This window comes from Clytia hemisphaerica, unplaced genomic scaffold (assembly GCF_902728285.1).
Source record: "Clytia hemisphaerica strain Z4C2 unplaced genomic scaffold, Clytia hemisphaerica genome assembly, whole genome shotgun sequence".
Taxonomy (NCBI): Eukaryota; Metazoa; Cnidaria; class Hydrozoa; order Leptothecata; family Clytiidae; genus Clytia; species Clytia hemisphaerica.
This window is the reverse complement of record NW_027104543.1, coordinates 1,075,207-1,102,836: the sequence shown is the minus strand read 5'-3', so window position 1 is coordinate 1,102,836 and position 27,630 is coordinate 1,075,207. Positions and strand designations below refer to the sequence as shown.

At 34.9% G+C, this 27,630-nt stretch overlaps 2 protein-coding genes across 2 annotated transcripts; both read right to left on the bottom strand.

Moving 5' to 3' along the window:
• Positions 1-4,609: 4,609 nt before the first annotated feature.
• On the bottom strand, positions 4,610-14,746 carry LOC136822599 (phosphatidylserine synthase 2-like). The gene is made up of 10 exons (XM_067078860.1): positions 14,627-14,746; positions 14,114-14,218; positions 13,620-13,702; positions 13,242-13,309; positions 12,542-12,676; positions 12,046-12,210; positions 11,548-11,625; positions 11,099-11,254; positions 10,230-10,375; positions 4,610-5,095 (listed from the first exon to the last, which is right to left on the bottom strand). Exons 1-10 carry the CDS (start codon positions 14,725-14,727, stop codon positions 4,846-4,848), a joined length of 1,287 nt encoding a protein of 428 aa, XP_066934961.1. The 5' UTR covers positions 14,728-14,746; the 3' UTR covers positions 4,610-4,845.
• On the bottom strand, positions 7,586-9,085 carry LOC136822635 (fibrinogen C domain-containing protein 1-B-like). The gene is made up of 3 exons (XM_067078903.1): positions 9,043-9,085; positions 8,389-8,637; positions 7,586-8,173 (listed from the first exon to the last, which is right to left on the bottom strand). The coding sequence occupies exons 1-3, from the start codon at positions 9,083-9,085 to the stop codon at positions 7,599-7,601; spliced, it is 867 nt and encodes a 288-aa protein (XP_066935004.1). The 3' UTR covers positions 7,586-7,598.
• Positions 14,747-27,630: the final 12,884 nt, after the last annotated feature.

Sequence of the window (27,630 nt, the reverse complement as noted above, 5' to 3'; positions counted from 1 at the left end):
TCTAAGTGAAGTAGATTTCGCCATCTTGAATTTTTTCAATTTCGTTTTCAAAAATAAAACGTCAAAACAATAAAATGTTTTTTTAAATCCCATCAAAGTTTAGAAACTATAATAAAAACAAGAAAATACCTCCAAAATTTGAAAAGAATTAGTCTATTGGTCATAATTTAAAATGCAATAGAATGCTAAGCATAATGCGAGCCTGATATAGGAGCAGAAACATGTATTAGGAAATTTCGAAATCTAAAAACATTCACAATAGATTTGCCAAAAGTTTTGGCAAATTTCGTCAAAAAATGGTTCTCCTCAAAATTAGTTCCCTTAAGTAAGGTTTTTATACAACGTCTTTTGCAAAATTGTGTCCTCCCTCCTTTTACTTAAACACGTCTGAACAAATTCCTGATATATGACCTGTTTGAAGTTTGCCTCTTTTGATATCCAATCACCAAGCTAAACCATTACAGGGTCTCGTCTCGACGATTGCAGGTTATTATAAGAAGGTACCAAGTATTGTTTTTGACTTTCCACTAACGTCGCGAAGACAATCCCTGTCGCAAACATATCTTCACCCCGATAGTGCTCCATCACACATAAATCGGATACCGGATTACAAAAATATTGACACGACTGCTTCATACCGTCATCCCGAAATTCCCCGATATAAACCAAAGCCACGACTTTATATTCAAACTCACCAGAATTTAAACTTGATTTCAGTGTCGTTTCTAATATCTGACTCAAATGTGTACACCTTTTGCGCGACTTTTTGGCATCATATCGACAATGTTCTAAATTTTTACGTAACACTTTTCCAACTAACTCGCGTAGTTTTTTCACACTCTTAGATTTACGTTCGATGTTTAAACTTATGGGTTTGATTTTTTCTGTCGAAGAGGAAAATTCTTTACGTGATATTACGTCAACTGCTGCTGATGACGTGGTCGAAAATTCATGACTCCTTGTTTTTTGGTGAGCTGTCAATAGCGAAACGGGCGCTAATAGAACAGGACCTACTGGTTCAGGTAAGGTGTTCGAGCGACGTCGGCGGCCGAGATAATCGCGCATCAAGTCATGAGGATCTGTATCAGGTAAGGAAGATGAAGAAAAGATACTTTCATTACTGTGAACCATTAATAAACCTTTCTTTAAATGTTCGTGTCTGTGATTTTCGAGATCCTCTTCTGTCGTACGACGTCGGATTTTCTTAATTTTGGTCGTCGTCGGTAATAAACTGTTGGTGACGTGAAAAAGACTCGAATCATCTTTCTTATGACCATGTGATAATGATACACTCTCGATTTTAGCAACACTGAGTTTGGAAGAGCTGCGTCGTTGTAATGGATGCTATAAAGTTAAAATGCAATTAAAACATATATTGAGGATAATAATTTGAAATTTTATGATTCAGATTGAAAACTAGGGGTATATTAGACTAACTTTTATTAATCTTTTACATATTCATATTTGAATACTCGACATTGGCAGTAACACAACCAAAGTTCACATCTCCTTTATTCATTCCATAGAGCTCCCCTGTCTCTGTGACCTGGTTAGAGCTATGTCTATCACTCGAATTCTTCTATAATTTGAACTTATTCCTTTCCATAATTCAAATCTCTCTGTAATTTGAACATATAAAATTCTCCGTTCTAGTTCCAATTAGCGAGATCACTGTATATGTTTATCTCAAAAGTCAAGTAGGGATTCTTCTTACAATCCCGGGGGGGGGGGGGTACTTAGGCAAAATGGGTGCCGCAGATATGCGCTAGCCATAAGGGTCCCTTTCTTACACCCTCGAAAGTCTCTCAAAGGGGTACAAAAACCATTTAAAAGCAAATTGAGTCTCCGTAAGGGTCCAAAATTCACGAAAATCTAAATTTCCTCTCTGAAAGGGTCGTTATTTTAAAAAAATTGGATAAAAATCGAGTACAAAACGGCAAAGATTTTGAGAAACTCTAAGAGTCCCAAAAACGCCAGTTTTTCCCATTTTTTTTCTCTAAGTTTTTCCCCTCTAAGGGTATCGATTTTCGATTTTTTGCTCGCGACATACCCGTAAACGTAAACTCGCAAACCTAACCCAAACCCGTAAACCATAGTACCCCCCCCCCCTCCCGAGTTACAACCACACAGCCTCTCCTGATGAGTGTGACAGCTAAGTACAGTATTACAATGGGTTAAACTTTCAGAGTTTTCTCAATCAGAATGAAAACGAATCTTTCCAGTGAGTAAAGACCTGAAGGTTTTGAAAAATATCTGTCAGAAATAAGGGAGAATATGGAAATTTTTAAGTCATACATACCTTTACAAGTGACATTGTGTATTTCAATTCTTTATATCGCAATGAAATCTAGTTTTTGCATTTGATTAAATCTGAAAAGTGTATAAGTTTAAACGAACCAAGCTACTTTAAACCGTAATTGAAACATATGAAACGTGAAAAGTAAACATCCCTTTTTGTGACAAATTTATATAATAAAGTTGAACGCGGCTTGAAGGAGTTTGCATGCAAGCGAAATATCATTTATTAAGCAACTGCTAATCCACAAGCAAACTCGAGATCTGATGAACAAAGAATATATAGGTTACACTTTATGTGTACCAACAAAAGCAATCATATTTGCATGTATTGTATTTAGAATTTGATGAAGTGATTTTTTGGAAGCTTTTTTTAAACTAAATCCGATTTTCCTTGAAAACTTGTTGGAAGAATTCCAACGAATTTTTGCGTGCTGAAGTAACCCTTAGGGGTACCTAAACAAACAAAGAACAAGGCCTCTAAAGTTTGTCTTTCTTTAAATAAGGTGCTAAGGCTTGACTTACTCTTTCGATGATTAATGAACTACTCCAGATTCTTTGACATCTATTTGAAAATTGTTTTTAAACCTGATGTATAGGTGCAAGCCAAGTATTAGACATATTTTGAAAGATACAAAAACCACACTAAAATTGAACTTGACTTTCCTAATTTTTTGCCCTAGCTTACGCAATAACGAAAATATTTATATTTATATGATACACGTTTTTTTTTTATTAGAACCCAGTTTGTAAGAACATTTAGGCTGAAATTTGACAAAAATTTAAGAACATTATAAGAACATGTCCAGCCTGAGAATCGAATAGTTTGACGAAATTCGCTTAAAAATTTTTAGAGTTCTAAAGGAATTTTGTGCAATTATTACTGTAATTATTCCTCTCATCTAAAAATAATAGCAAATTTACTCAATTTTTAACCCAATATCGACATTCAAAGGTTTTATTAGATTTTAAGCGAATCGATTTCAAGAACGTCAATAAGAACATTTCAGGCTGAAAATTGATGAGAAAATAGGCACATCCAGCCTCAGCTAAAATTAAGACGTTCTAATAAAAAAAAAAACGTGTATAAGAAAGTCGATATTTGGGCAGAAATCAGTCCTAATTTTCCATTATAATCTATTTAACATAAAATAAGTCAATAAACAAAGACATTATTCAAGTCAAAACGAACGATTAAGGGATTTGTAAAACCATCCTACTTCAGATTAGAGAGCTTTTAAGTGAAGTTTAGATCAAGTTAGCACGTATACATACTTACAAAAATCTAAAACTTTCATATTTCGAAATATCTCCTTGGTCTGTCTCAGGAAATCTTTCAAAGTCTTCAAATATGACCATTAAATGGCCTTTTGCTCATTTCGATCTTCATCTCAAAAATCTTTGCAACCATTTTTCTCAAATAGTCCTCTGGATAGTTTTCAATTTTCGACAAAAATTTGTTTGAATTGAAGCTTTGATAAAAAATGGCTGGAAAAACAAGAATTTATGCAATAATCGAATACTTTAGGCGTACAAACTTTCACGAGTTTGTCTTTGAAATTTCTTAAGAGGGTTATTTGCGAAAGTTTATGCTCGCGAAATTTTCTTTAATAAATTGAAAATCTATAAAACTTTGAAATCGTAATGAATATAAAATTTTTTCTTGCCTTTGACGCCTTCATAAAGTCAAAGTATAACCGTTTTTATCGGATTCAAGGAACATTTGTCACTTTTTAACAAATTTTCGTTTAAAAATTCTCATTTTTATCCAACGATTCGCGAAAGTTTGTGTTCTCGAAAAATATTTTTTCCTGAGATTCGCGAAAGTAAATGTCGTGAATTTCGCGATTTTTCGATCTCGCGAAAGTTTCTGCTCGCGAAAGTATGTACGCCTAAAATAATGTCGGCTTGGCCAATAAAATTATAAATAAGATTGGCTCAGCCTAATTAAAAAATTCAAGATTCGAATGAGTTCTTAGAATGTTTTTTATGAAATCTAAACATGTTTTTCAAAATAATGTCATATGTTATAGTCTATAATAGTCTAACTAGGTAATATATGTCATAATATATTAAAAATGCATAATGTACGAAATACGTATGTACAAGGAAAAGATCTATCCTAAAATTGGGGTCGTCTATTTTGGTGAAATGAGGTCGAAACTAAAAGAAAATGTTTCTCCAATTTAAAGGGGAGCCTTGAATGATAATCTTACCCTACTATTTTAAGGTTTAAATGTTCTTATGAGACAATTTGTTTGAGGGCCTGGGCCGAGGGCTGGAGATTAACTGTAATCTTTAGAGCGTAAATCAGTCAATACGTCACTTTCAACCAATCAGCTATTGGGCGGAATGGAAGACATTGCAATGGTGCATATCATGAATAAAGATAGGCCACTAATATATCTCCTAAAAAGTCTAAAATACTAAATATCAAAAATCCTAAAAAAGAACAAACATTTGAAAAATAATTTAAAGGTCGAAGCAAAGCGAGAAAAATATTAAAAAAATACAAATATGAAAACAAACTCGATAGACACGCCTAATAACTCAATGTACTTTAGTTTTAATGTTTGTTTCATCATTTGATAACTGAGCACGTATTGTACGGAAAAGGTTAGGAACAAACAGCCAACATGTGTATAAAACCAAACCAATTGCGATACATGTCCATAGTATGATGATATGCTGAGGAGGAGGTAGAGTGACTGTTGTCCATAAAAATTTGACAGCGATCAAACTCTCTGTGATAATAATCAAGCAGAATATCCATGATTGTTGTCCAAATTTCTTGCACGCACTGAAACAATAAAATTCTTTTAAAGGGGATTCCTGCATGAAAAATGAAACTTAATCCATGCTATCATGGAAAGCATTAAAAAAACTCAAGTCAAAGTTGTCGACATCAGTACTCTGTGAAAGCCATATTGAGATTATTATAATTAATAAGTTTGATTTTAATCTTTCCGGTACCCTCAATCCATATTAGGTAAAAATTAGAGGACTGGATCAAAAATTAAATGACTTTTTATGGTATACAAATCTTCTAAATATCATGTGCCTAGCGGTCAATCAAATCAAAATTATTTAGTTCAACTACAGGTATCCTTCTAGCCTGCTCTCAATTATTTTAGTTTGATGAGTAGCTGGTATGAACATAAGTTTTCCAAATTCAAATTTTCTCATTTTTTGTATGGCTTACAAAGAGTACAGATGTCTTGAATTTGGAACTTTGGATGTCAATATCGTGAGATAGAATCACTATTGACAACTTTGACTTGAATTTTCCAAATGCTTTTCATAATAGCTATGCCCTGACAAAGTTTTATTTTCGTGCCTGGATCCCTTTAAGATTCTGATCGTTCCTTATCACAATTCTAATAATTTTGTGTCACTCAATTTCTAACCGAGGAAGAGAGCTGTATCTTGTAACTTTTAAAGCACTAGTAGATACTCTTAACCCTTTAGTGCCACGGTCATTTTGTAAAGAAAATCGCTATTTCAAACTTTAAAGGCTTATATCTCTGCTGCGCGGACCCGACTGAATGATAGAAAGGTGCCGAGTGGTAAAACTTCAAACTAATTCGCTGGAGGAGGAGGGCCAAATTTGGAGGTTCTTGGATCACTCGTTGACGAAAAATGGTCAAAAAACGGTCAAAATCTTAAAAAAGTGGATTTTTGTCAAATTTTTGCATTTTTTTTTACTTTTTAGCTTAAAATCTCGCTGAAAAGACTCACTTTTGATTTTTTTTTGCTTGGCCATGAAGCCCAATCCCATTCCTACGAGTTAGACCAAAAATGATGATTTCTAACTCAAACTTGGCATTACAGGAGGGCTTCGCCCTCCTACATAGCCCATGTCTGATATATACGACCTTGGCACTTAAAGGGTTAAGGCAATTTTGCAAATACTCAAATATTTTTTTGTACTTTTATTTCTTATTTGTGATTTCTGCACAATTAAGAGTGCTCGATACTCCAAGTAGAGCTTGTTTTAAAGAAACGGTTTTTTGTGCTTTTAAGTACGTCGAGGTTGAAAAATCAAGTGCAGGGAAACCTCATTGGGGGTTAGGGTCGAATAGATTTAACATAGTCAACAATCACTTTTGTTAAATTCAACTTTAAATTATAAATATATTTTAGCACGGGCGTTTTGAAAAGGTACGGATATGATAGGCCCTCAGATTCATTTTGATACATCAAAATCAAAAATAACCTCTTAATACCCACCAAGGCACAGGTAGTAAAAACATTGGTATGGTTCTCAAATGGATAAATTTGGAAATAACAATATAAACAATTTTAATGGAAATTGGCTTTTTCTTTGCTGGTAAATATAACACATAATATATATTACAATATAACATAATATGTATTACAATATAACACATAATATGTATTACAATAAGGACATGTTTTTTTTTGACTGTACCAAAATCAGGTTTTCGAAAATCGTGAAAATCACTTTATTTTAATTATTTCGTCATTCGCATGATGAATTTTCCCAAAATTTTTATATGTATTGAAATTTGGGAAGGGCTTTAAAATGAGCTATTTGAAATTTCAAAATTCGGAGTATTTCAGGATTAATTAATCATGGAGTGTTTTGGATCATATCTCACTCCATGACTCATTATTCGGTCCTGAGGAGGTTTCTATGCATTTCTGAGGTAGCCTAAAATCATAAAATAGCCTGAGGAGTAATTTTTTTAAAGGCCGGAGTGAGTTATGATCAAAACAATCATTAGACTTTTTTAATCATTTTTCACTCATTTTAACAATTCCCGTTTTCTTTTTTATAGTTCGTTCCTTTCTTATCAACTAAACAAAAATCTCAAATCACTTCCCCGATAGATAGACTTGTCAGAAAAATATATACGATTAGAATTAGCACCTAAATTTCAAAAATGATCAATTTGATCCCATTTTCCTCCGGTTTTTTCCAAAAAAAAGAGGTCGATGTGAAAATTCATTCCTTTAGCTACACCCTGATATAAGTTTCGTATATAAATTGGACACGACAAAGGCCAAATATAGAGCCGACTTTATAAATCCGAAATAGACTATGATTTTTTTCATCCTGAAATACTCCAGATTCAACAAGCGATATCTTAATTTCCATAAAAGCTATTAAGATCGGACAAAAAGTATCGGACAGAGCTACTAATCTATTTTCTTATTTTTGAATAACGCTAAGAAAGGGTTCAGCTGTCTCTGTTAGTGCCGATTTGAACCGGGTTGGTTGAAAATCGGCATTTTGGTACAGTCAAAAAAAAACATGTCCATAACAAGAAGACAAAGCTTTAATTTCGGCGGACTTTGATTTCGGAGAACATCATTCGACCATCGTCATAGTCACTTCCCCACCAAATCGCATGCCATCTGTGTTGATTCAGCAAAGCATCAAATGCTCCATTGAGATTGACCATATGGCAGCCATAGAACCACCATGCTCCATCGTTACTACTCGCACAATTATCGCTGCTGTAATCGTCATTATCCTGATCAAAAGTCGAGAATTTGTTCCCGCTGTGTTTCCGCATATGGTCGCCGGCGATTCCAGAATACCCACTAATTGCCAATTGATATTTTGTTGCTTCGGCATTGACTGAAAATGTGGAATATTTGGCCCATACTTTTTTCGAATCACTCCGTCTGATCATGTCGAAGCGGACAGTCGTGCCCCTCAAAAAAGCTTGTGCTGTGAGTTGATGGATATGATGGTTACCCAACCAAAACTCACGTTGCAGTTGACCGAATCCATTTTTATAGGCGTTCCAGTTACGTTGGAAGTTTGTGCTTCCGTCAACACGTCGCTGGATAACCGTCCATCCGCCTTTATCGTCGTTTTGGTCACAAAACACTTGAACAACCGCACCTGGAGATAATTAAACAATGTTAAAAGAAATAACAAAGGTAGCCTAAATTTCTTAAGTAGATTTGCCAGTAAAGAAAGAAATTGATTTATAAATAAAACAAGAAATTAATTTTATGAATTTTATTTACATTTTCCCCCGTATAACAAAATATTAATTTGGCCCCAGCATAAACAAGACAAAAAGTATCGCAAGTGAAAATGATTGACAAACCTACCTTTGATGTCGTTATGGATCAAATATAAACCATTGATTCTTTCACCATTCTCGTAGTGCGCTTTACAATCGCGCAATTTAGGCTTGTTTCGACAATCGCAGTAAAATTTCTCAACTAAGTTGTAGTCCTCAACGCAAAGGCAATCCCCACATAAAGCAGATGTTACTTGACAATAAGTATTCCGGGTACGGTCTTTGGTTTTCAGTATTTGAATCTCTTGATTTGCTCGTAAAACATGAGCTGTCAAACCTTGTAAGGAAGAAATTTTGGCGGAAAGAAAATTTGGCGGATTTGGCGGATTTGACTGAAATCCGCCAAATTAAGTTCCCGCCAAAATTTCTTTTTTCCGCCATCCGCCAAATTAAATTCCCGCCAAATTAAACATTTTGAAAATATGATCTCTTTTAAGGTGTTTTTGCTATTTTTTCGCTGTTTTGACGCCATCTTAAGGTTAAATTTTTAAGCGACCGCCAAATTAAATTCCCGCCAAATTTAGTTTTTTCGTCCATCCGGGCATCCGCCAAATTAAATTCCCTCTGAAAAAACTTTTTTGGCCATCCGCCAAATTAAATTCCCGCCAAAATTTCTTCCTTTAAGGTATCTGTGACTTTAGATTATCGATATCATTCCTCGTCACATTTTGTAGATAAGAACCATGCACCATGGCCAGTAAAACAAGTAGATGTAAAGTCGCCATTTTTTACTGCTTTCGATCATCCCTGACATCGTTTGGCATATTTATAGGTACGAGTAGAGAGTTAAGGTGACGGAGAGCAAAATCAATAGCACGTTTCTTTTTATAAGAACAGGAGGCTCAGTCAAAAGAAGAGTTATCAGAAAAAACACGAGTCTTGTCATTTTTGCTTACTAAATGACTTTTTTTTATAACCCGAAGATAAAAGGGCAACTTTAAAAGCATCCAACACTGAAATTAAGGGGATTATAAAAGAACATTCGACAGTGGGTAAAATTTATCAGCTCATATTTAAAATCGTGTGCCATATTTAGTGATAGATTCTTCTTCGTTGCACAGTTTTTCATTTTTTTTTTCATTTTCTGACCAAACATTCTGTTGACTTAAATCTTCAGTAATATTTCAACAGATGTTTAAGCATGTTGTTTTACCTGCAGGAAACATTCAACAGTGCTATTTTGATAATAACGATAATACGATTCGGGGAACTCTGAGAGTTTTTCGTTGAATTTGTTAGTTGAAACTAAACAAATTTTAAAGCCCTGCGCCAACTACTAACTAAATAAAAATCTTATAACTAATGTATTCATTTCACTATAGTCTTCAATATATTTTTGAAAAAGATAAAAAACAAATCGCACTATCTGGAACTAACGTTTTGCTTAAAAGAATTCTTATTTTTTAATACACGCTTTTTATCATATAAGAAAATGTCCATTGAAAATCTGCAAAAAAGGCGGCATTTTCAGCCTGAAAATTTTTTTCTCAAAAATCGGATTCGGCCACATTTTGAGCATTGCTGATACGCATCTTTGTGCAAAAAATCCGAAAAATCTAATGATGAAATCTCGAGAAAATGCCAAATAACCAGTTTTTCCGGCATACTCCCGGCATTTTCGACCGGAAAACTTTTTTTCTCGCAAATTGGACTCCGTCATTTTTTGGGTACTGTCCTGTCGTTTTGCATCACTATGCAAAAAGTCAGGAAAAACTAATGGGCCGATCCCGAGAAAAGCTGGTAACAGACGAACGAACGAACGAACGAACGAACGAAGTATCTGTAAAAACGGCTTGAAGTAAATTCTTAGGCCTGGGTAAGATTGGGGAAAATGGACTGTCAAATTGGTGTATACAAGGAACACCTTACCTGTCGTTAAGATAATCATAACATTCACGTATGGATACCAATCCTAGGAAGGAGACAAACAGCAAGCGGCCGAGTACGGTGTAATGTTCCGGTGGAATCCACAGAGCTGTCTTCAAGTAAAACACGTTCAACTCGCATAGTGAAAACTGGTAAAAAAAAGTAAAGAAGAATATTATATTAAAACGCACTTTTCCTACTTCTTTAAACTATAGTTGAAGCTTTTTGCAATACACGTTTTTTTTAAAGAAACTAGTTTTACCAAGCAGCCTCGATATTTCTTAAGAAATCAGCCTTTTGAGCCTTAAATGTTTCTTATATGTTTCTAAACATTTTGACAAAATCAGCCTATTTTTCATGCAAAGAAAAAAAACATTTGTTTTGATTGGAAGGTTCTTAAAAAATCCGAATTAAAAAATGTAATTTCTCATTCTCAGCCTCAGCATGTTTCTTAGATGTTTCTTAGTTTTTAGGCACTCTGAGCCTCATGTTTCTTAAAAGAATGTTTCTTGAAAAAAACAAAAAAACGTGTATACCGGCTAACCAACGAAAAGTTTTACGCCTCGTACTTAAAGTCAAGACAAAGAAGTAACCTATGATTAATTGTCAAAGTAATTATTTACTTGGTATCACTCAAAGATAATTCATGATATGCTCCATTGCAACGTCTTCTGATTTTACATCATGGACCCAACAGCTGGTTGTAAGTGACGTAAAATCAGTCAATACGTCACTTTCAACCAATCAGCTGTTGGGTCCGTGGAAGACATTGCAATGGCGCATATCATGAATAGGAAATTCAGTGCGATCGTGCTTTCAGTTTTGTTAGCTATTGTTTAGTTAACTTTAAAAGTGAAATTTGATAAACTAACCATGACGATGAGCCCTAAAACGGCTAACCATCTTTTCAAAGAGTATGTTGCACACCAAGAGAATTTTCGCCAACTGTACGGTGTAAACTGGCCCATAAAACGATAGAACTTGCCAGAGTAGGTTGGAATACTCCATAAACTTCTCCAATGGTATTTCTGGAAGAAACAAGAGTGAAAATACGAATTCATAATTATTCTAAAAAATCTCTAGAAAAAAAAAACTGTATGGAAGTGTTGAAAATATCCGACACCCAAGGGGTGCGCACACATCAAATGGGCTGGATATCCAGGGGTTCAAAGGGGTTCAACATTCTTGAAGTAATCGTCAGTCGTTCGAAATTGGTTTAAAATTCCAGGTTCAGAGTAAAAATGTTTTTGGGTGTCCTGTACGAAATTCTGAACACGTTTCGACACATTTTAATTGCCACAAAAATAACAGAATTTCAAACCTTCATTTCTAGATGCTGTAAAGTGAACATTCCCAAAAGTATTCCACCACCATTGCAAATTATGAAATCCAATATCCACTGAAAATAAAGTATTAAATCATCACATTTTTGTTTTCTTTAAACCTTACAAAATGAAATTCAGGTCTCACAAATGATCCGGTGTTCATAAAGAGAGTGCAACAGGAAACATAACAAGTTAGTCGGAATTCAGTTTTTTTTGTGAAATTTGTTTCGTATTTTAATTTCGTAATGAAGCAAATGTCATTTTAGACCGGACTTTGTGTATTATTTGCTTTACTCCGTAGTACTTCGTTCTTTTAGATTATAATTTTTTCTCGAAATAGGTATTTGATGTCCATTAGGTATTGACGCTAGCTAGTAAACATATTGACATTGACTTTCTTATATTTCCAGTTCGGCCTGTTACGAACATACCTAACTACATAGCCTTGTGTTCTTATCTTTAAAACGTGTAACTTTATAAACTTTATAACTTACATGGTCCCACCAACATTCTGAGAAGTTTGGTAATTGATGTTGTAATGAATATTCCAAGATCTCGAATAAAATACTCAGCAAGAAGGTCAACCAGTAGTCACGTAAAATCAACGTTTTAATCCACCATCCGAACAAATGTGCTGGTACAAAGCCGTCTATTTTATCCTGTGATTAATTGTTACATACGTATAAAACATAAAGTAAAGCTTAGAAACAACCAGTGGCATGAAATTCTTCGTCTAACAGTGGTAGGTCCTACTGAGCACAAAAAACCTTCTCTCATTTGAAACAGTATCATTAGACATGATTATCAATAGAGGATTTCTTGATATTTTGAAACGGACCATTCGGACCTAGGTCGAAGGGTGATGATGATGATCAATAGAAAAATACGTTCAAAACAAAGCATATAAAGTTATCCATATTTTTTACCAACCTATACTACTACAGTATGGAAGAAAGGACTTTGCATTCAATAGAAACATTATGTCGTTACCCAGAAATTATGCCATGGATTTTCAGTGTTGTTTTCATCATAAAGCAAGCAACTACCACCATAATCGTGTTCGGGGAGTTGGACACCAAGTTTGGGGTCGAAATGAGACATCCAACGGCGTGCATCTTTTGCCGTCTACGTTAGAAGACAAAAAAATAATTTCATAATAAAAACAACAAGTTTTATGTTATTTTCAGCAAAAGCTTTTTGGTAAAACCAGTGTTTTAAAAAGTGTAAAACCAATGTTTTAGAAAGTATGGTTTTACCGAAAAGCTTTTGCTGAAAATAAATTAAAACTTGTTGTTATTCTTATAACTTTATGGAATGGTTGATTTAAACTTGAAAAAATAATTGTTCGCAATAAAAGTATTTACAGAGGTATCTACTTTTTTCAGGAGAACTTACGGCGAAATATGTTTTGTCAAAAAACACGAAAACACGATTCGCCGGTCAAGGACATTCGGGATAACGATCTAAAATGTGTTGACGTTCGACACTAACGGAATTTATGTACATTTTGGTTGAATTGAAAGCTGAAAAGAATTTATATATCGGCCAACAAAATATCGTCTTTTTTTGTTCAAAATAAAATTTTGCACTGCTATCTGAGGGCCGAAATTGTAAAATTACAAAAAACATATACTTCTAATAACGTTCCTTCCTTTCAAAATGATAGATTTTCAAAACATTTCGGGCTTACCTGAAAGAGCAGGAAAATGAGACACAATTCGTAAATCACACTACAACATAAGATGAATCGCCATAACACTAAGAACAAAAGGACAATTTGTAAAGAGAATAAGAATTTTTTGTTTAACTTCTTATTACTGTTTCTGCTCTTCTAAAAATTTGGAAGTTTCGACATAACTTTGGGTAGACCAAACTATTTCAATGGTTTCTAGTAAAAGAGAGCTATATCTTATCTTCAGGAAATGAACTTTTTTAATAAGTTGGATATCCTAATCTTACAAAAAGTGTTAAAAATCACATCAAACAATCTCAAATTACATCAAATAATATATCTTTTCCTTAGAAAAACAAAAAAAATACTTTCAAAAGCAGGAAGGAAAAGGCTTACCAGGATGTGGTCGTAGAAAGGGACCATCTTTTGCTTGTGTGACACCAAACGCTAAAAATACCATGATACATGCCAACACGCCTCTGAAATAAAAACATGAAAATCAGACATACTGAAAGAACATCTAAATGAAAAAAAATTGACATCTATAGTACCATGACGACAGACACTAAAACTGCCTTTTGAGCGTAGCAGGATTGCTATATTGGCCACTGAATTTTCAGTTTACAAACTTTAATTTAGTTTATGTCCCGAATTTTGATAATCGTTCCTAATATGGAAAACAACCAAACATGACGGTTAAAATCATATAAAGGTCAATTCAGAGGAAGAAGTATGTTACGGTACGCCCATTTTAGCTTGATACCATTAGCATAAATCTAGGAGCACCACAACCGATGCACCATTTGGTATGGCCCATAAACTGATTCTTTTCTCAAGGGGTAGTTATTAGAAAAAAATGAAAACCTTTCAACTTGTTATAATCATTATACCTTTTAGCATTGTATTCTGAAGAATGCTCTGACTGATCTTCCAAGAACGTCAAATAACATAACAACAAAAGAAGAGTTGTCAAAACACTAATTGTGTGTGATTTCCTAAAAATTGAACAAAAACATTGATAAAAATGCTCCATATTTATATAAGATGCACACTACAATATATAATACAGTACATATTCTATCAAAATGGTTAAAGAACATGGTGAAGCACAAAGGGATTGTCGGATATCCATTTAGAATGTTCCTTTAGTTTAGTTGGGCTATGAGGGGTATAATGATAGGTGACCTGGGATAGCGACTGAAGTTTTCCACTACCAATATTCCTCCTCCCCTAGGATAAATCAAGACTTTCCCCAATTAGGAACTCTGTGATATGCCAATAAAACTGATTTCTACGAGCCTAACTCCAGCCCCATATATTAGAATATTATCAGGGACTCTCTTGTTTTTGTATGTGTTTTCATGATGAATTACACAAAAAAGAAACTTGAAATAAAATCTTACCAAAAGAATGATACAGGTTCATCATTAGTACCATTCGAATGTCCTCCATTTTTGTGGTGAATGCTTTGTCGACTTCCAACAGTACCCTTTTCTTCTTTCATGTTTATATATTCTTTTTATTCTAAATGTACAAAAACATAGTTATGTATATACATAGAAGCAACTCGGTGCTATTTAAGTTACACTAAAGAAGTAATACTTATATGCAGAAGTTACATACTTAGCAAATCCTAACCTAGCAGCTAAGGAACTCGATGAGGAACTTTGAGGCTGAAACTCTCTGGAAGAATAAGGAACTCCAGACTCGGAGCCAAGTTAAGGTTCCTCAAACTAATCATAATTGTAAAACTTTATATTCTACCATCCAGAAAAGCCTAACTAAAGACCATTCATTACTAGCACGTGACATGTGAACTTTGGCCTTTATCGAGAGATCTCCAATCGCATGAGGAAACTGAACTAAACTAATAGACTCACTCGTTAGAATAAATAAACACAAAACATGCCATTATAGTCTTATGGTATAAAGAAGTGACTTTTATAATCTAGTATTACAACATAATAAAATGTCTTTAGCCCGTTTGTTTGCTAGAAAACAAAGAAAGTATAATTATCAGCATTTAATGAGGAAACAGAAAGTATCATGTAGCAAAGTGCTTCCTTAAAAACACACACAAAAACAACATGACAGTTAGAGCACACCAGTATGGTGCCCATTGGTATCAAGTGGTGGTTGTGAAGTCACTTTCTTGTTTTGCTAGCAACCAATGTTTTGCACTGATGTAACTCCTTTCACTGCTCTATAGAAAATTTTTCCAAAGCTTTATCAACTTGGCAAAAACTGGTTTTGAATGAGACCCCAAATATAATATTTGACAGGGTCAATCAAGACCAACCGCTCCCAGACTGCACACAGTCATCTACTTTTGTACAGGATTGCCACTAAATTCCATTATAAAAAACTTCAGAAGCTGACAATTCAATAGAACTTTTTATTTAAAACGCAAAAATAGAATATTAAAAGATCTAAAGAAATTTCCATGATGAAAATGTTACAAATCAAGTCACGCCTTTGCTCACTCAGTACTGATATGCTACAGTTTTACTGCAAAATCTATATAATAACAAGCTAGAATGCTGAACGGACCTACCTGATGATGAAAGTTGGAACAATCTCCCCTCTTTTTTGTTTACAACAGTAAATTTATGCAAATATATTATTATACACATCCCTGCACATCCCATTAAATCTTAGACAGCCTGTTGAATATTTTTTTTGCAGTTTATAGGGTCATAAAGACATGCAGAGGACACTGCTATAAGAAATAGTCGAACGTGCGCAATGCACTGGGCTCAACTTCAGTGCCTTCAAACTATTCATAGGCCCAATTGTAGAGCCCCAGATATTCACCCAATGAACAAGTGTGCAAAATTTCAGCCAAATCGAACAATTTTTGAAGTCTCCAGGCTGCCCCAAAGTTTTAGCCTCGTTTTGGCGAAAAACTTGTTCCCAGGCCCCAAAAATCAAAATTTTTGAAAAATGAAAGAAACGCCCTCATATATTCACCCAATGAACAAGTGTGCCAAATTTCAGCCAAATCCGACCATTTTTGAGGCCTGTAGGCTGCTCTAAAGTTTTAGCCTCGTTTTGGCAAAAAACTCTTCCCCAGGCCCCAAAAAACAAAATTTTTGAAAAAAGAAAAAAATATCCCCAGATATTCACCCAAGGAACAAGTGTGCCAAATTTCAGCCAAATCCAAGCATTTTTGAAGTCTCCAGGCTACCCTAAAGTTTTTGTGACAGACAGACAGACACACAGACAGACACACAGACATTGTCAGATTGTAGCTCAACTGAAGTTGAGAAAAGACACAAAGATGATCAAAGATAAGAAACATTTTAAAATAAGGTTTACGCAGCTCTTTTTCCCTCAACAGACATATGAACAAAGTGTATTATTTATCTATATAGAAAAGAAATATAAATATTCTCCACTCTTCCTTTGAAGAAAAATTTTTATAAAATTATGTGAAGTAAAAAGCACAGGAAAAAGACAAGTAAAAAAAGAGAAGAATGTATTTTTCATAAATTAATTTTTCAAAAATAATGCTGAACTTCAACTGAACACAGAACGCCTGCAAGCTCCTTCAAGGGTGAAAAAACTTAAATTGTGTTAATCATTTTCTCAAGCGAAGAGTACCGATAAGTGATTATATAGCTTTAAAATGCTGCTGCGGATCATCAGTGGATAGTATTCAATTTTTATTATCCTTTTATTTGCATTTCTAGAACTTTTTCAAAAAATCGAAAATTATAAGATGTGCATACTATACGTATCTCAGACTTAAGAAATTTTGCAGAAAAACGCAAATTATTGTCAAAGTAGGATTTCCAAAAGGGTCTAAAAAGCTTTTGAGTAGGATTCAAGTACTGTTAAACCAATTTAGTTGAAGTTACCTACTTATATTTGAGAGGAGTCATTGCCAAATCATGAAAGGTTGAGGCTTTTTCTGAAAATATAGGCCCTGGAATGATAGGAAAGGCCAGATGTACGTAATATATATGTAAAAATAAATAAATCATCATAAAATGTCATCTGTTGATGGAAATGACCAAACATTTTCTGCAGTTGTTCCCTTAATGCCAATGATTAGTTGGTTAGGGAATCAATATTTTGACATAAATTATCCTTTAGAGCCCTTTAGTGGACCTGATTTAGCATTTTAAGAGGGAAAAAACAACAAAGATAAGCAAATTTTCAATCGGCCATAATCTTTAGGAGACTTTAAAAACCCATTGAGATTTTTTGAGGCTATAAAAAAGACCTACTAAAGAACCCATACTCAAAGTTTCAAAAAAATCTGTTGTTGCTGCAAAGAGATTAGCCATCTTGATTTTGCTCCTAACATTACCCAAATTCACCAAATTTACCTAGAATTTTCTTATGAAAATTTTAGCCTTTTTTATGTGATAAAAAGTGTTTTAAATCACTATTTTGAGTCTTTAGGATAATAGTTCAAGTAACATATGAAAAGATTGTAAAATTTCATGTTTCAAAACTACTGCCAAAAGGCTGCAAAGCTTGTCAAAATAGCAAAAAAGTGACGTTTTCGGACATGAAAAAGAATTTTTTCAATGTAATTTTTTTCCATGGTGGTTTAAGAGATCACAAGGTTCTGTTTGTTTGTTTTGAAAGTCAACTTGGTGGACTATCAGACCATCAAAGTAAAATTTTCCAGATTTTGGGGCACAGGCGGCAGGTGCAGCTCAAAGTTGCTACTTTTTGAAATTATTACCGCATTTGAACCATAATGGCACTATAATGAGAAATTTCAGACTTAGAAAATTAGATTTTTAGACAGTCCAAATGGTGTTTTTTTATTCTTATTCAATTTCCTTTGAAAATCTCCTCTGGATGGACTGCAAAATGAGCTCAAAGTATATACACTGAAAATTGAAAAGTTTGCATTTTTGGGCTACCATAGCTGCGCGCGCCCTTACTTATGGTCAAAAACTTTTTTTTTTGGATTTCGGTAGTATTTTTGGTATAGTTTCAATATATGAAAAAAATCCATGTGATCTTTAGGGCACGCAAAGTTATTGTGGTTAGAAATTGCTATTTCAGCTAATTTTTGATAGAATAAAATATATCTGCCATTATGAATTTTTGAGACTTGTCCTTTTGAATTTCTCATTTTTTCACCTTGGAGAAAAAATATCCAAAGATGGAGATCATAAAATTTTTTTTACGATCAAGAGCCATTTTCTGTAAGAACCAGGCAGTTTTGGACAATTTTGATAGTAGAAAAATTTAAATTCCTCCATTTTTGGATATTTGGTAGACAATAGTGAAAAACTCAGAATCCAAAAATTTCAGGTCCCCAAAATCCATAATGGCAGATTTACAGCCAATCAAAAATTTAACTTTTGTTGGCCAATTACAAAAATCATGGAATCTTGGATATATTCAACTCAAATGAATTGTTTGGGATGAATACTAGGTCTATTTTGGAAATATTGATAACATATTTGAAAAAAGTTGATTTTCCAAGCTGAAAAACGGTTTTTCCAGCTTGAAAACAGGCCTAAAAGACATACTTTTTATCAGACTTAAGAAAAATTTTGATCCTTTTTTTCTCTTTCATGCTTATAGATCACATGGGTTTTGTTTCACTTTCTGAAAATACATAGTCTAGGCTATCAGATCCAATTTTTGGTTTTGCCGAAATTAGTCGCAACTCTGAAAAATTTGAGCCGGATTTGCTACTTTTTGAGTTTGGAGCCGCCTTTCAGGGCGGCTAAAGCCCAGTCTACTTAAAGAAAAAATTTCAAAATTGCTTAAATCTGCTGTCATAAAGTTGTTTAACACATTTCAGCAAAAAAATTTAGCCCAAAAAAGTCCTGGGCTGAGCAATGGTACCTTAAAGATGGCTGAAAATAGATTTTGGAGCGTTTTTAAGCCGCCATTATGGAATTTGCGTTTAAGGTCACATGGGTTTTTTTAGTTTTTTTGGAAGCACTAATTGGGTACTTCAAGAAAATTAATAAAAACCCATGTGATCTTAGTTGCAAGTTGAAAAAATGGCTCTTAAAGTTGTAACAAAGAAAACGGCCAAAAAAGTTAAATTTTTGATTGGCTGTAAATCTGCCATTATGGATTTTGGGGGCCTGAAATTTTTGGATTCTGAGTTTTTCACTATTGTCTACCAAATGTCCAAAAATGGAGGAATTTAAATTTTTCTACTATCACCACCTGCCTGGTTCTTACAGAAAATGGCTCTTAAATTTTGCCCCATTCTTCTTACAGAAATTGGCTCTTAAACCTGGACTGTGTTATGCCCAATTACTCAACTGGCAGTTGGTTCAAATATCTATTTTAAATCTTCTACTATTTATGAAAATCACTATTTGAGGAAACGACCCTGCTGACACGCAATGGGACAGTCTGGTAGTGTGTTTTTGTCCAGTACCAAAAAGGATCCCTCAGCCAAACCGAAAACCCTTTGTCCAGTGCTAGTTCCGGTGTTAATTTTTCGAACTTCTGGAGACCAGACAAAACAAAGTTTGTTTAAAAAATAATGCGGACCGGACACACCAAGACTGTGTTGAAAAACTGATCATTGTCTGGTGTTAAAAAGTATCCTCATCCAGCACCGGACTTTGCGTGTCCGGTGTTCGTAAAGTCCAGTGCGTTGACATGGTCATGAATGCTGATGAATGGAGTGCAATCATGGTCGTAATATTTGAGAAAAAAGGGGAATTCCCACGAAATCTTGTAACCACAAACGATTTGGAAGCGCTCTAATTATGTTGGAAGGGTAGAATTTTAACGCTAGACTCAAGACTTACTGTCAACTGCTCTAACTTGGGACGATTGGTCGAAACATGGGAATGTTGCACATCTGGTCTGTATTTTCACTTACTGTAAAATTGAAAGAGAAATTGTGTATTTTTAATCGGCAGGTCCAAAACGCATAAAACATAATGCATATTGTATAATGCACAATATTTGAATAATGTCAATTTTAGAGGCTATAATAAGGAGAATTTGAAAGATAATACTTTCAACAAAACAAATATCGACGGGTACATAATGCATAATAGTATTGTGTAATTTACAGAACGATTTTATATTTTCTAAAACTCTCCTTTGTAGAGGCTAAAGCCGCGAAAACCTCTTTCTTAAGTAAGTTAAGTAAACATTCCAATTTATAGAGGGATTCCGGAGGGATTTCCCCAAACATGATATTTACTTTTCGAATTCGAACGAAAGAGAAAACATTCGAATCATAACAACAAAGGGTTTTCCGTCAGCATAAATAATAAGAAGATCCAACAGATCAGAAGGGTTTCCCCCTCTCAAAAAAAAGGTAAACACATAAACATTCGATTGTAAAAAGATTCGAAGTCTATTTTCTTTGATCTAGCTTTCGCATAAAGCTGTTTAATTTATATTGGCTTATCTAACAAAAAACGTTCACATGGTTAGTGCTTTGTAAGAAGGAAAACCTGTTAAAATTTATTAGCAGTTGTTCGAAAAGATCTCTGAGTTAGAAAAGTAATATACGGAGGAGATATTTTCGTGTATGGTATATTTGTTTTGTTGAAAGTATTATCATTTATGCTGAGGGAAATTCCTTTGTTGTTATGATTCGAATGTTTTCTCTTTCGTTCGGATTCGAAAAGTAAACATCATGTCTCTGGGGAAATCCGTCTGAATGGAATGTTTATACTGAAGAGAGTCGGAGAGTCGGCAAATTCGTCAGACTTTTTGTTTTGATGACGTTTCCTTTGCTCAAAAATTTTAATATTACTGATTTTTGTGAGCGATTTCTAGCGCATTCGCAGCATTTTAACTTTGTTTATCATTACACGTGCGCAGTGTTTAAACTTCATAATCTGAAACCACGCAAAACATACACGCGATTGGGCCTCCCGCCGCCTCAGTTAACGCCGTTTTACCTTTTACCGCCTCACTAGACCAATTTTAAGAAAACCTGAAAATTTTTACTACCGACCTACCGACCGACTCACTTTTTAGATCCAACGAGGACACGAAATGAAGATATTTGTGATTGCCACCTTATGCATTCAGGGTTTTCAGTAAATTTTAGGAAGGTAGGAGACTGAAGGTGAGAGGTCTGGTACTATTTTAGTGATGCAGCTATGTGAGAGTCACCTGAGGGCCCACCATGGTTGGGCCGAAGGGCAAGAAAATTTTGAAAAAGCAGACAGTTTTAAGTACTGAAAAAGCGTTTTTTCATAAGCACATTATATATTTAAAAGTACATCATTGAAAAAAAAACCCTTATTATCAAGTTAAGTGCTTATAAAATGAATATGCTAGCAGACGTTAGGCATGTTTAAAAAACAAAGAGAGTGAATGAGAAAATATTACACTACTGTAAAAGATATAGGCTACGTCATATCTTCCTTCGTTTCAAGCGTAAAAGGAGTAAGGCCTAAAAGCTTGGAGCTGTCTATCAGGCCATTTTTCATGCCCTTTTAGCATCCGGTCATCGGACGCTGCCTCTCCTAAAATCTCTAAAATTTTGGTAAAACAGCCTTTTTAGCAGAAAAACACAAGAAAAAGTGCCCTTTTTGGCCACCAACGGACACTGCCCTGCCTTTCTAAAATATGGCCTGTCTATTGTGTAGACTATAAAAGATAGCAATATACTTCAAGTGATGTTTTAAGCTTCTGCACTTCAAAGTTTGTTATAATCATGATTCTTTTAAATATAAGAAGCCTGTGATTTTATTTGAAGAAACACTCAAGAGAATGATATAAATAAAGTCTTTCATTAACAAGAAGATATGTTATGATCACAAAAAATAAATTTTCAGAAACAAAATCATACATCAAGGATATCTAGAAAAAACTTTTTGGCCGGCGACTTTGAGCTCATATTAAGCTTTGAGGTCGGCGAAAATCGCCGGTCGCCGGCCTCAAATAAACCCCCTGTGCATTATGTAATATGCATTATGTTTTATGCATTTTGTACCTGCCGATTTTTTAATACGCCGTTCATTAAATCAAATCAAATTACTTTGGAGGTTTGGTAAAATGGTGGCCGAATAGACCTTTTCGCCTTTCCATCCGCCATCTTGAATAGCATGCAAAAATACAGGAACGAAAAAGCCGTGGTTGGATTTAGTTGGAAAGTATGCAAAACATATGCAAGTTTACACAAAGATTAAAAAGACAACAAAGCATCTTATAAATAAATATTATAAAAAAGATAGAATTTCTTAATCCAAAAAGAAATATTTACAGAACAACAAAAGCCTTTCAGAAATTTGTTCTTAAAGACATAGCATAATCTGTTTTCATGCCATTAAGAAATTCCACGAAGACGGAGTACACACATCAAACTTTCAAAACATGCAAACTGAAAGCAGTAATTATGACGTCACACATTATCAATGTTTTGATTTGATTGATCATTTGGCGGCTCTATTCCCAGGAGAATAATTTACCGTCAGCCGAATATGGATCATTTTTTACCTTCGATGGTGATTTTTTTTTGGTGATGTCTAATGTTATGGATTTTTGAACTGCTTGTTCTAAGAGATGAGCGAATATAATTATTTTTAGTTTTCAAGAGAAGCAAATTTAATCTTTCTTCTACAAGATTACACTTTAATATAATGCCAATTATGCATGTAAGTTTTATATTAATACTTTCTTTTTGCACATGTTTTGCATACTTTCTAAGGGAATTTCACCACGGCAATTCGGCCACCATAATTTTTGCATACAATTCAATATGGCGGATGGAAATGCGAAAAGGTCTATTGCCGTCCATGTTACGACCCTCGACATGGCCCGAGAATTCTCGGGCCTCTTCGGGCCATGTTCGGGCCGAGAGACCCTATCAATTCTTTTGGCCCGAACATGACCCGAGTCATTCGGGCCATGTTCGGGCCATGTTAAATGTTAAATTGATTCAGCATGTCCAGTCAAACAAAATAGTACAAAATAAGATTTGTATGTTTTGTTTATATCGCTCAAAAAACTTTACGAGCTTCCTGTGGACACGCTTCAGTTTAAAACCAGGACCAGTTTACTAGCAAATATTTCCACCCTAAGTATATTTATAACTATGTTTTCATACCAAATAAGACATTTAATATTTATATGAATTTACAACATTCATATAATATTTAATATAATTAAGAGAAACCAAGTTTTTCTCAAAGAAAATGTTAAAAAAATTCAGTCTTGAAATTACACTTCAATTGTCGAACGCAATCGAATCTCAATCGAATATTACCGCAATTTTCAGATTCGATTGATGTTCGATTGCGTTCGATTGCGTTCGATTGTCGATTCATTGACCCCTGAATTGTTCATTGCATAATTTCTACGGGAAATCGAAAGTAATTTCATTCGGCTTGTGATGTTTGAGAGCTTGGATGTTGGAAAGCTGCAAGAATAAAGCCAGACAATCTCAATCGAACGGAATCGACGATCGAACCAGTCGAACAACAATCGAACCAATCGAATAATACCCAGAATTTTGAAGTTCGATTGAGATTTGATTGCGTTCGACAATCGAATTTCAATCGGTTGATTGCGTTCGATTTGGTTTGACTGGTTCGATCGTCGATTACGTTCGATTGAGATCGTCTGGCAATTTCAATTAGCCCAAATAGTCAGGCAGCTGAGGTCACAAAAAAATTGGACGGGGTGCGAACAATCCCAAACCACTTTTAATTGAAAATATACAACCTAAATAGCTAGAAACCATCAACCGGAGTTGTTGAAATTACTTACCGGACGTGTCCGGTAATATTTTAGGACCTGATGACGCCATGCGGGCCCATAGGCTAACTGAAAAAATTTTGAGAACCAACATAGACATATTATATACCGATTGAAGCGTTTTTTAACGTAGATTAAGAAATTGGTCAGTAACCATATCTGAAAATTTTGCTATAAAAAGTTAGAACGATTTTCCTTTATGTCCGTAACGTCAATTTTACCTGTCCGAGACGAAAAAAAAAATCAAAAATTCAAACTTATCAAAATTGAAATCTAAGGCCACCATTCGAAAGCTCTCAAAAATCGATATAGAAGACTTTTAAGTGGATATATATGATTTCTCAACCTAACTCGAGAAAATCGATCCTAAAGAAAGTGTAAATATGACGTCATCAAAACTTCGATGAAAGCTTTTAATTTTTTATTATCAAATTTTCAGACATAGTTACTGACCTTTTTCTTAATCTACGCCAAAAAACGCGTCGATTGGTATATAATATGTCTATGCTTTTTTTCATAAAAATTTTCATTTTGCTTGTGACGTCATCAAATACGAAAATATTTTCGGACGCGTCCGGTAAATATTTTCAAACTGTCCGGTTGATGATTTTGTGTTCAGAAAGGTCGTATCTATTGAAAACAACTGTTTAAAGTTTGTTCGCAAACTTTGTAGCTACTGCACTTTTTTATGTGACCTCACAGCTGCCTGACTAAAAAGCCAAAAGCGACTTTCTCAGCCATCTCGGCCGAACTCCTAATTTCGAAAAACAAGGAAAAATAAGCTAAATTCTCAATAGATTTTGACCATGATTGTGATTCTGTTTTCAGCTTCTTTTCATGAATGTCTCTCAGTCTCTGTTTTCAGTTTTTATGGATGACAGAACAGACAGACAGAAGGACAGAAGTGACATACATACAAGCCTGCCAGCCAGTGCTTCATCATAATAATCGTAATTTACATGAGACATTTGACAACAAACACAACCTACTCTCTAAAATTCTGTAATGTATTAAAAATACTATGACTATAATCAATAATGACATGGCATGAGCGCCAGGCAGGCAGCAGAGCTTTGAATCATGAAGAAAGACCAAAAGGGCCAAAAGGCATAACTGAAACTTACACTGCATGTCATGTCCATACTTCACTGGATACTTAATATGGTTTGCTCACTGGATGTGAACTCTTGAAATGAATGAAATAGATAAAATGGCAGAACAGATGTGATAAAGCTAGTTTGTACTTAAGACCACAGGTGCAAATATCGGATCTGCAAAACGGAGTTTTTTAAATCGATGGCTCACGTGAGTAATCCTCGTTCCCGCAAAGATTCTCAGGATGGCGAACCTTTTTAAATATTTCCTGTCGAGCCGAGTGTGTTTTAGAGAAAGGGCAAGCAAGTATGCAACATGCATCATGATCATGTGGTGGTCAGGTGTATTTAGGGAGTAAGTAACCAAGACACGAGAATTGTTATAATGCCGATAAGGCCAGCCGATGTTATGTGTTAGTAATGCTAAAAGAATAAAGAATAAAAGAACTAAATATCTCCCCTCCCCTCTAAAAGGTGAGTGAGTCTTGTACGTTGCGTATATACATAATCTTCCCGTTATTGTTTCCAGACGGTGTCAATCGAACGAATCGAACGCCGAATCAATCGAACGCAATTGAACGCAATCGAATAATTGCAATTCGATTGTCGAACGCAATCGAATCGCAATCGAATATTACCCAGGATTTGCTGTTCGATTGCTTCGATTACGTTCGATTGTATTGATTACGTTCGATTGATTCAATTGTATTAGATTTTATTCGCTTTAGTATGGTACTTAAGCGCTCAGCCGCCCACGCTAAGAAGCTCTAACAGAGTGATCCAATTTAATTTAATCGGAATCAAACTCATCGAACATAATCGTAATCGAACGAAATCGAAGATTAATCCAATGTAATTGACAATCAATCGAACGCAATCGAACACAATCGAATATTACTCAGGAATCGGCCGTTCGATTGAGATTCGATTATGTTCGACAATCGAATCGCAATTATTCGATCGCATTCGATTACGTTCGATTGGTTCGATTGCGATTTTTGTTCGAAGTTGTTCGATTGACACCGTCTGGTTGTTTATTCCTTAAGTCCGGGTTTGTTGAAACTTTGTAGTTGTTTCAATGCACGTGGAATGTGTTGAGTCGGTTGTCAGTACAGTCAAGTATCAATATTTGAGGTATTACGAAAATCGCTACTATTTGCCGTAATCGCTTTCGTTTTTAACATAAGGTCTTAGCAACGGGTACCCCGGGCATAGTTACGGGGCATTGAGAAAAAATCCTGACATAGAATTTCAAAAAGATTCACGCTATCATATTCTACATTACAAAATACACCTGTTCTATGTTGGGTTTTTTTCTCGGTGTTTTGTAGGCTTAATTATCGTCATGCAAAGTAAATAAAACCCCCTGGAAATCTTTAGGTTTTGATAAGCAAAATACTTACAAACTATTGTTTACTTTTCAGGTATTCATCCAATCAGAATTCACGCTCACAAACTTTCAACCAATCAAAATTCAACCATGATCCAATCAGAATCCCGAAGCTAAAGACTTACAGCCAATCAAAATTTGTTAGCGAGCGGTATTCATCCAATTGGAATCGCGTTACACGAAAGCGAAAGTGAAAATAAAGGCGGAAATATATTATTTTTTGACGTGATTTGCATATATTAGAACAGAAAGAAACGCCAATTTGTCAAAGATTTGTTTAAATTCACCTTATTTTTTGTTGAGTATCGCCTAAATTTATCGAAAAAATATACTTTTCAACATTAATCTTAAAATCTCTTTTATTGTTAAGTATCCCCGGGGCGCTCAACGCCGAAAGAAAAATAAGCGGGCGGAACCGCCCTGTAGTTTAATCCCGGGATTGAAAAAACCTGGAGAAAATCTTTTCCGTACATATAATGTAGCTAAGGAATTTTAAAACACGGCATTTAAAGTGAAACAAGATGGCGGAGAAGTAGTGATTGGAGGTTTTTGTAATTAGACAGCATGACAAAGGTTTGTTATATTTTAGCATAACAAAGACAAACTCAGGAGGTAAGGTAAATTGCGTTTTGACTGCTTTTATCTGTTTTTCTAATAAAGAATATCTTCAAACTTGACTTCGCTGGTTGTGCGACGAATAGTGGAGCCTCTGGGTTCAAACCTTTCAGAGGTTGAGGTGGAGGTGAAGGAACAATGATGTTTGGTCGAAACGAAGGGTTCACCTCAATGTCAATTGCATTTGGGTTGATCTTGAGAAATTTGCGATTTCGTAGCGAAATTCTACCAGAACAATCCATGCGAATCCGATATTGACGATAAGGGAGGACTTCCACAACTCTTCCGGTGCGAATCCATCTTTTGTTTCCTGCCTCGAGTGTAGAAGGTGGGTCATGGATTACGCGGATTGACTGTTTCGTTTGGTCTACTACTGTACGTTGAGTTTTTTCTTTCACGCTGTTTTGCTTGGAGAAGCCACTTTTTGTTGAGTTTGAGGTGTTCCGAGTGTGTTGGGATGTGATCACGAAGTTGCCGATGGAACAGGATCTGGGCAGGGCTCAGCCCAATTCCTTGAAGTGGGGTGTTACGGTGTTGTAGTAGTGCCCGAGCGGCACTGTTGTTGTCTAGTGAACCTCTGATTGTGTTGCCGAGGATGATTCGTTTTGCTGACATTACTGCAAGCTCGGCACGCCCG

Excerpts from the sequence above, each read along its gene's own strand:
- LOC136822599 (XM_067078860.1), bottom strand. The coding sequence starts at position 14,727 with ATGAAAGAAGAAAAGGGTACTGTTGGAAGTCGACAAAGCATTCACCAC. Across the intron at positions 12,677-13,241 it reads TCATTTTCCTGCTCTTTCAG|ACGGCAAAAGATGCACGCCG; the intron begins GTAAGCCCGAAA and ends CTTCTAACGTAG. Across the intron at positions 5,096-10,229 it reads TATGATTATCTTAACGACAG|TGCGTGCAAGAAATTTGGAC; the intron begins GTAAGGTGTTCC and ends TTATTGTTTCAG.
- LOC136822635 (XM_067078903.1), bottom strand. The coding sequence starts at position 9,085 with ATGGCGACTTTACATCTACTTGTTTTACTGGCCATGGTGCATG. Across the intron at positions 8,638-9,042 it reads TTTACTGGCCATGGTGCATG|GTTTGACAGCTCATGTTTTA; the intron begins GTTCTTATCTAC and ends CTTCCTTACAAG. Across the intron at positions 8,174-8,388 it reads GATCCATAACGACATCAAAG|GTGCGGTTGTTCAAGTGTTT; the intron begins GTAGGTTTGTCA and ends AATTATCTCCAG.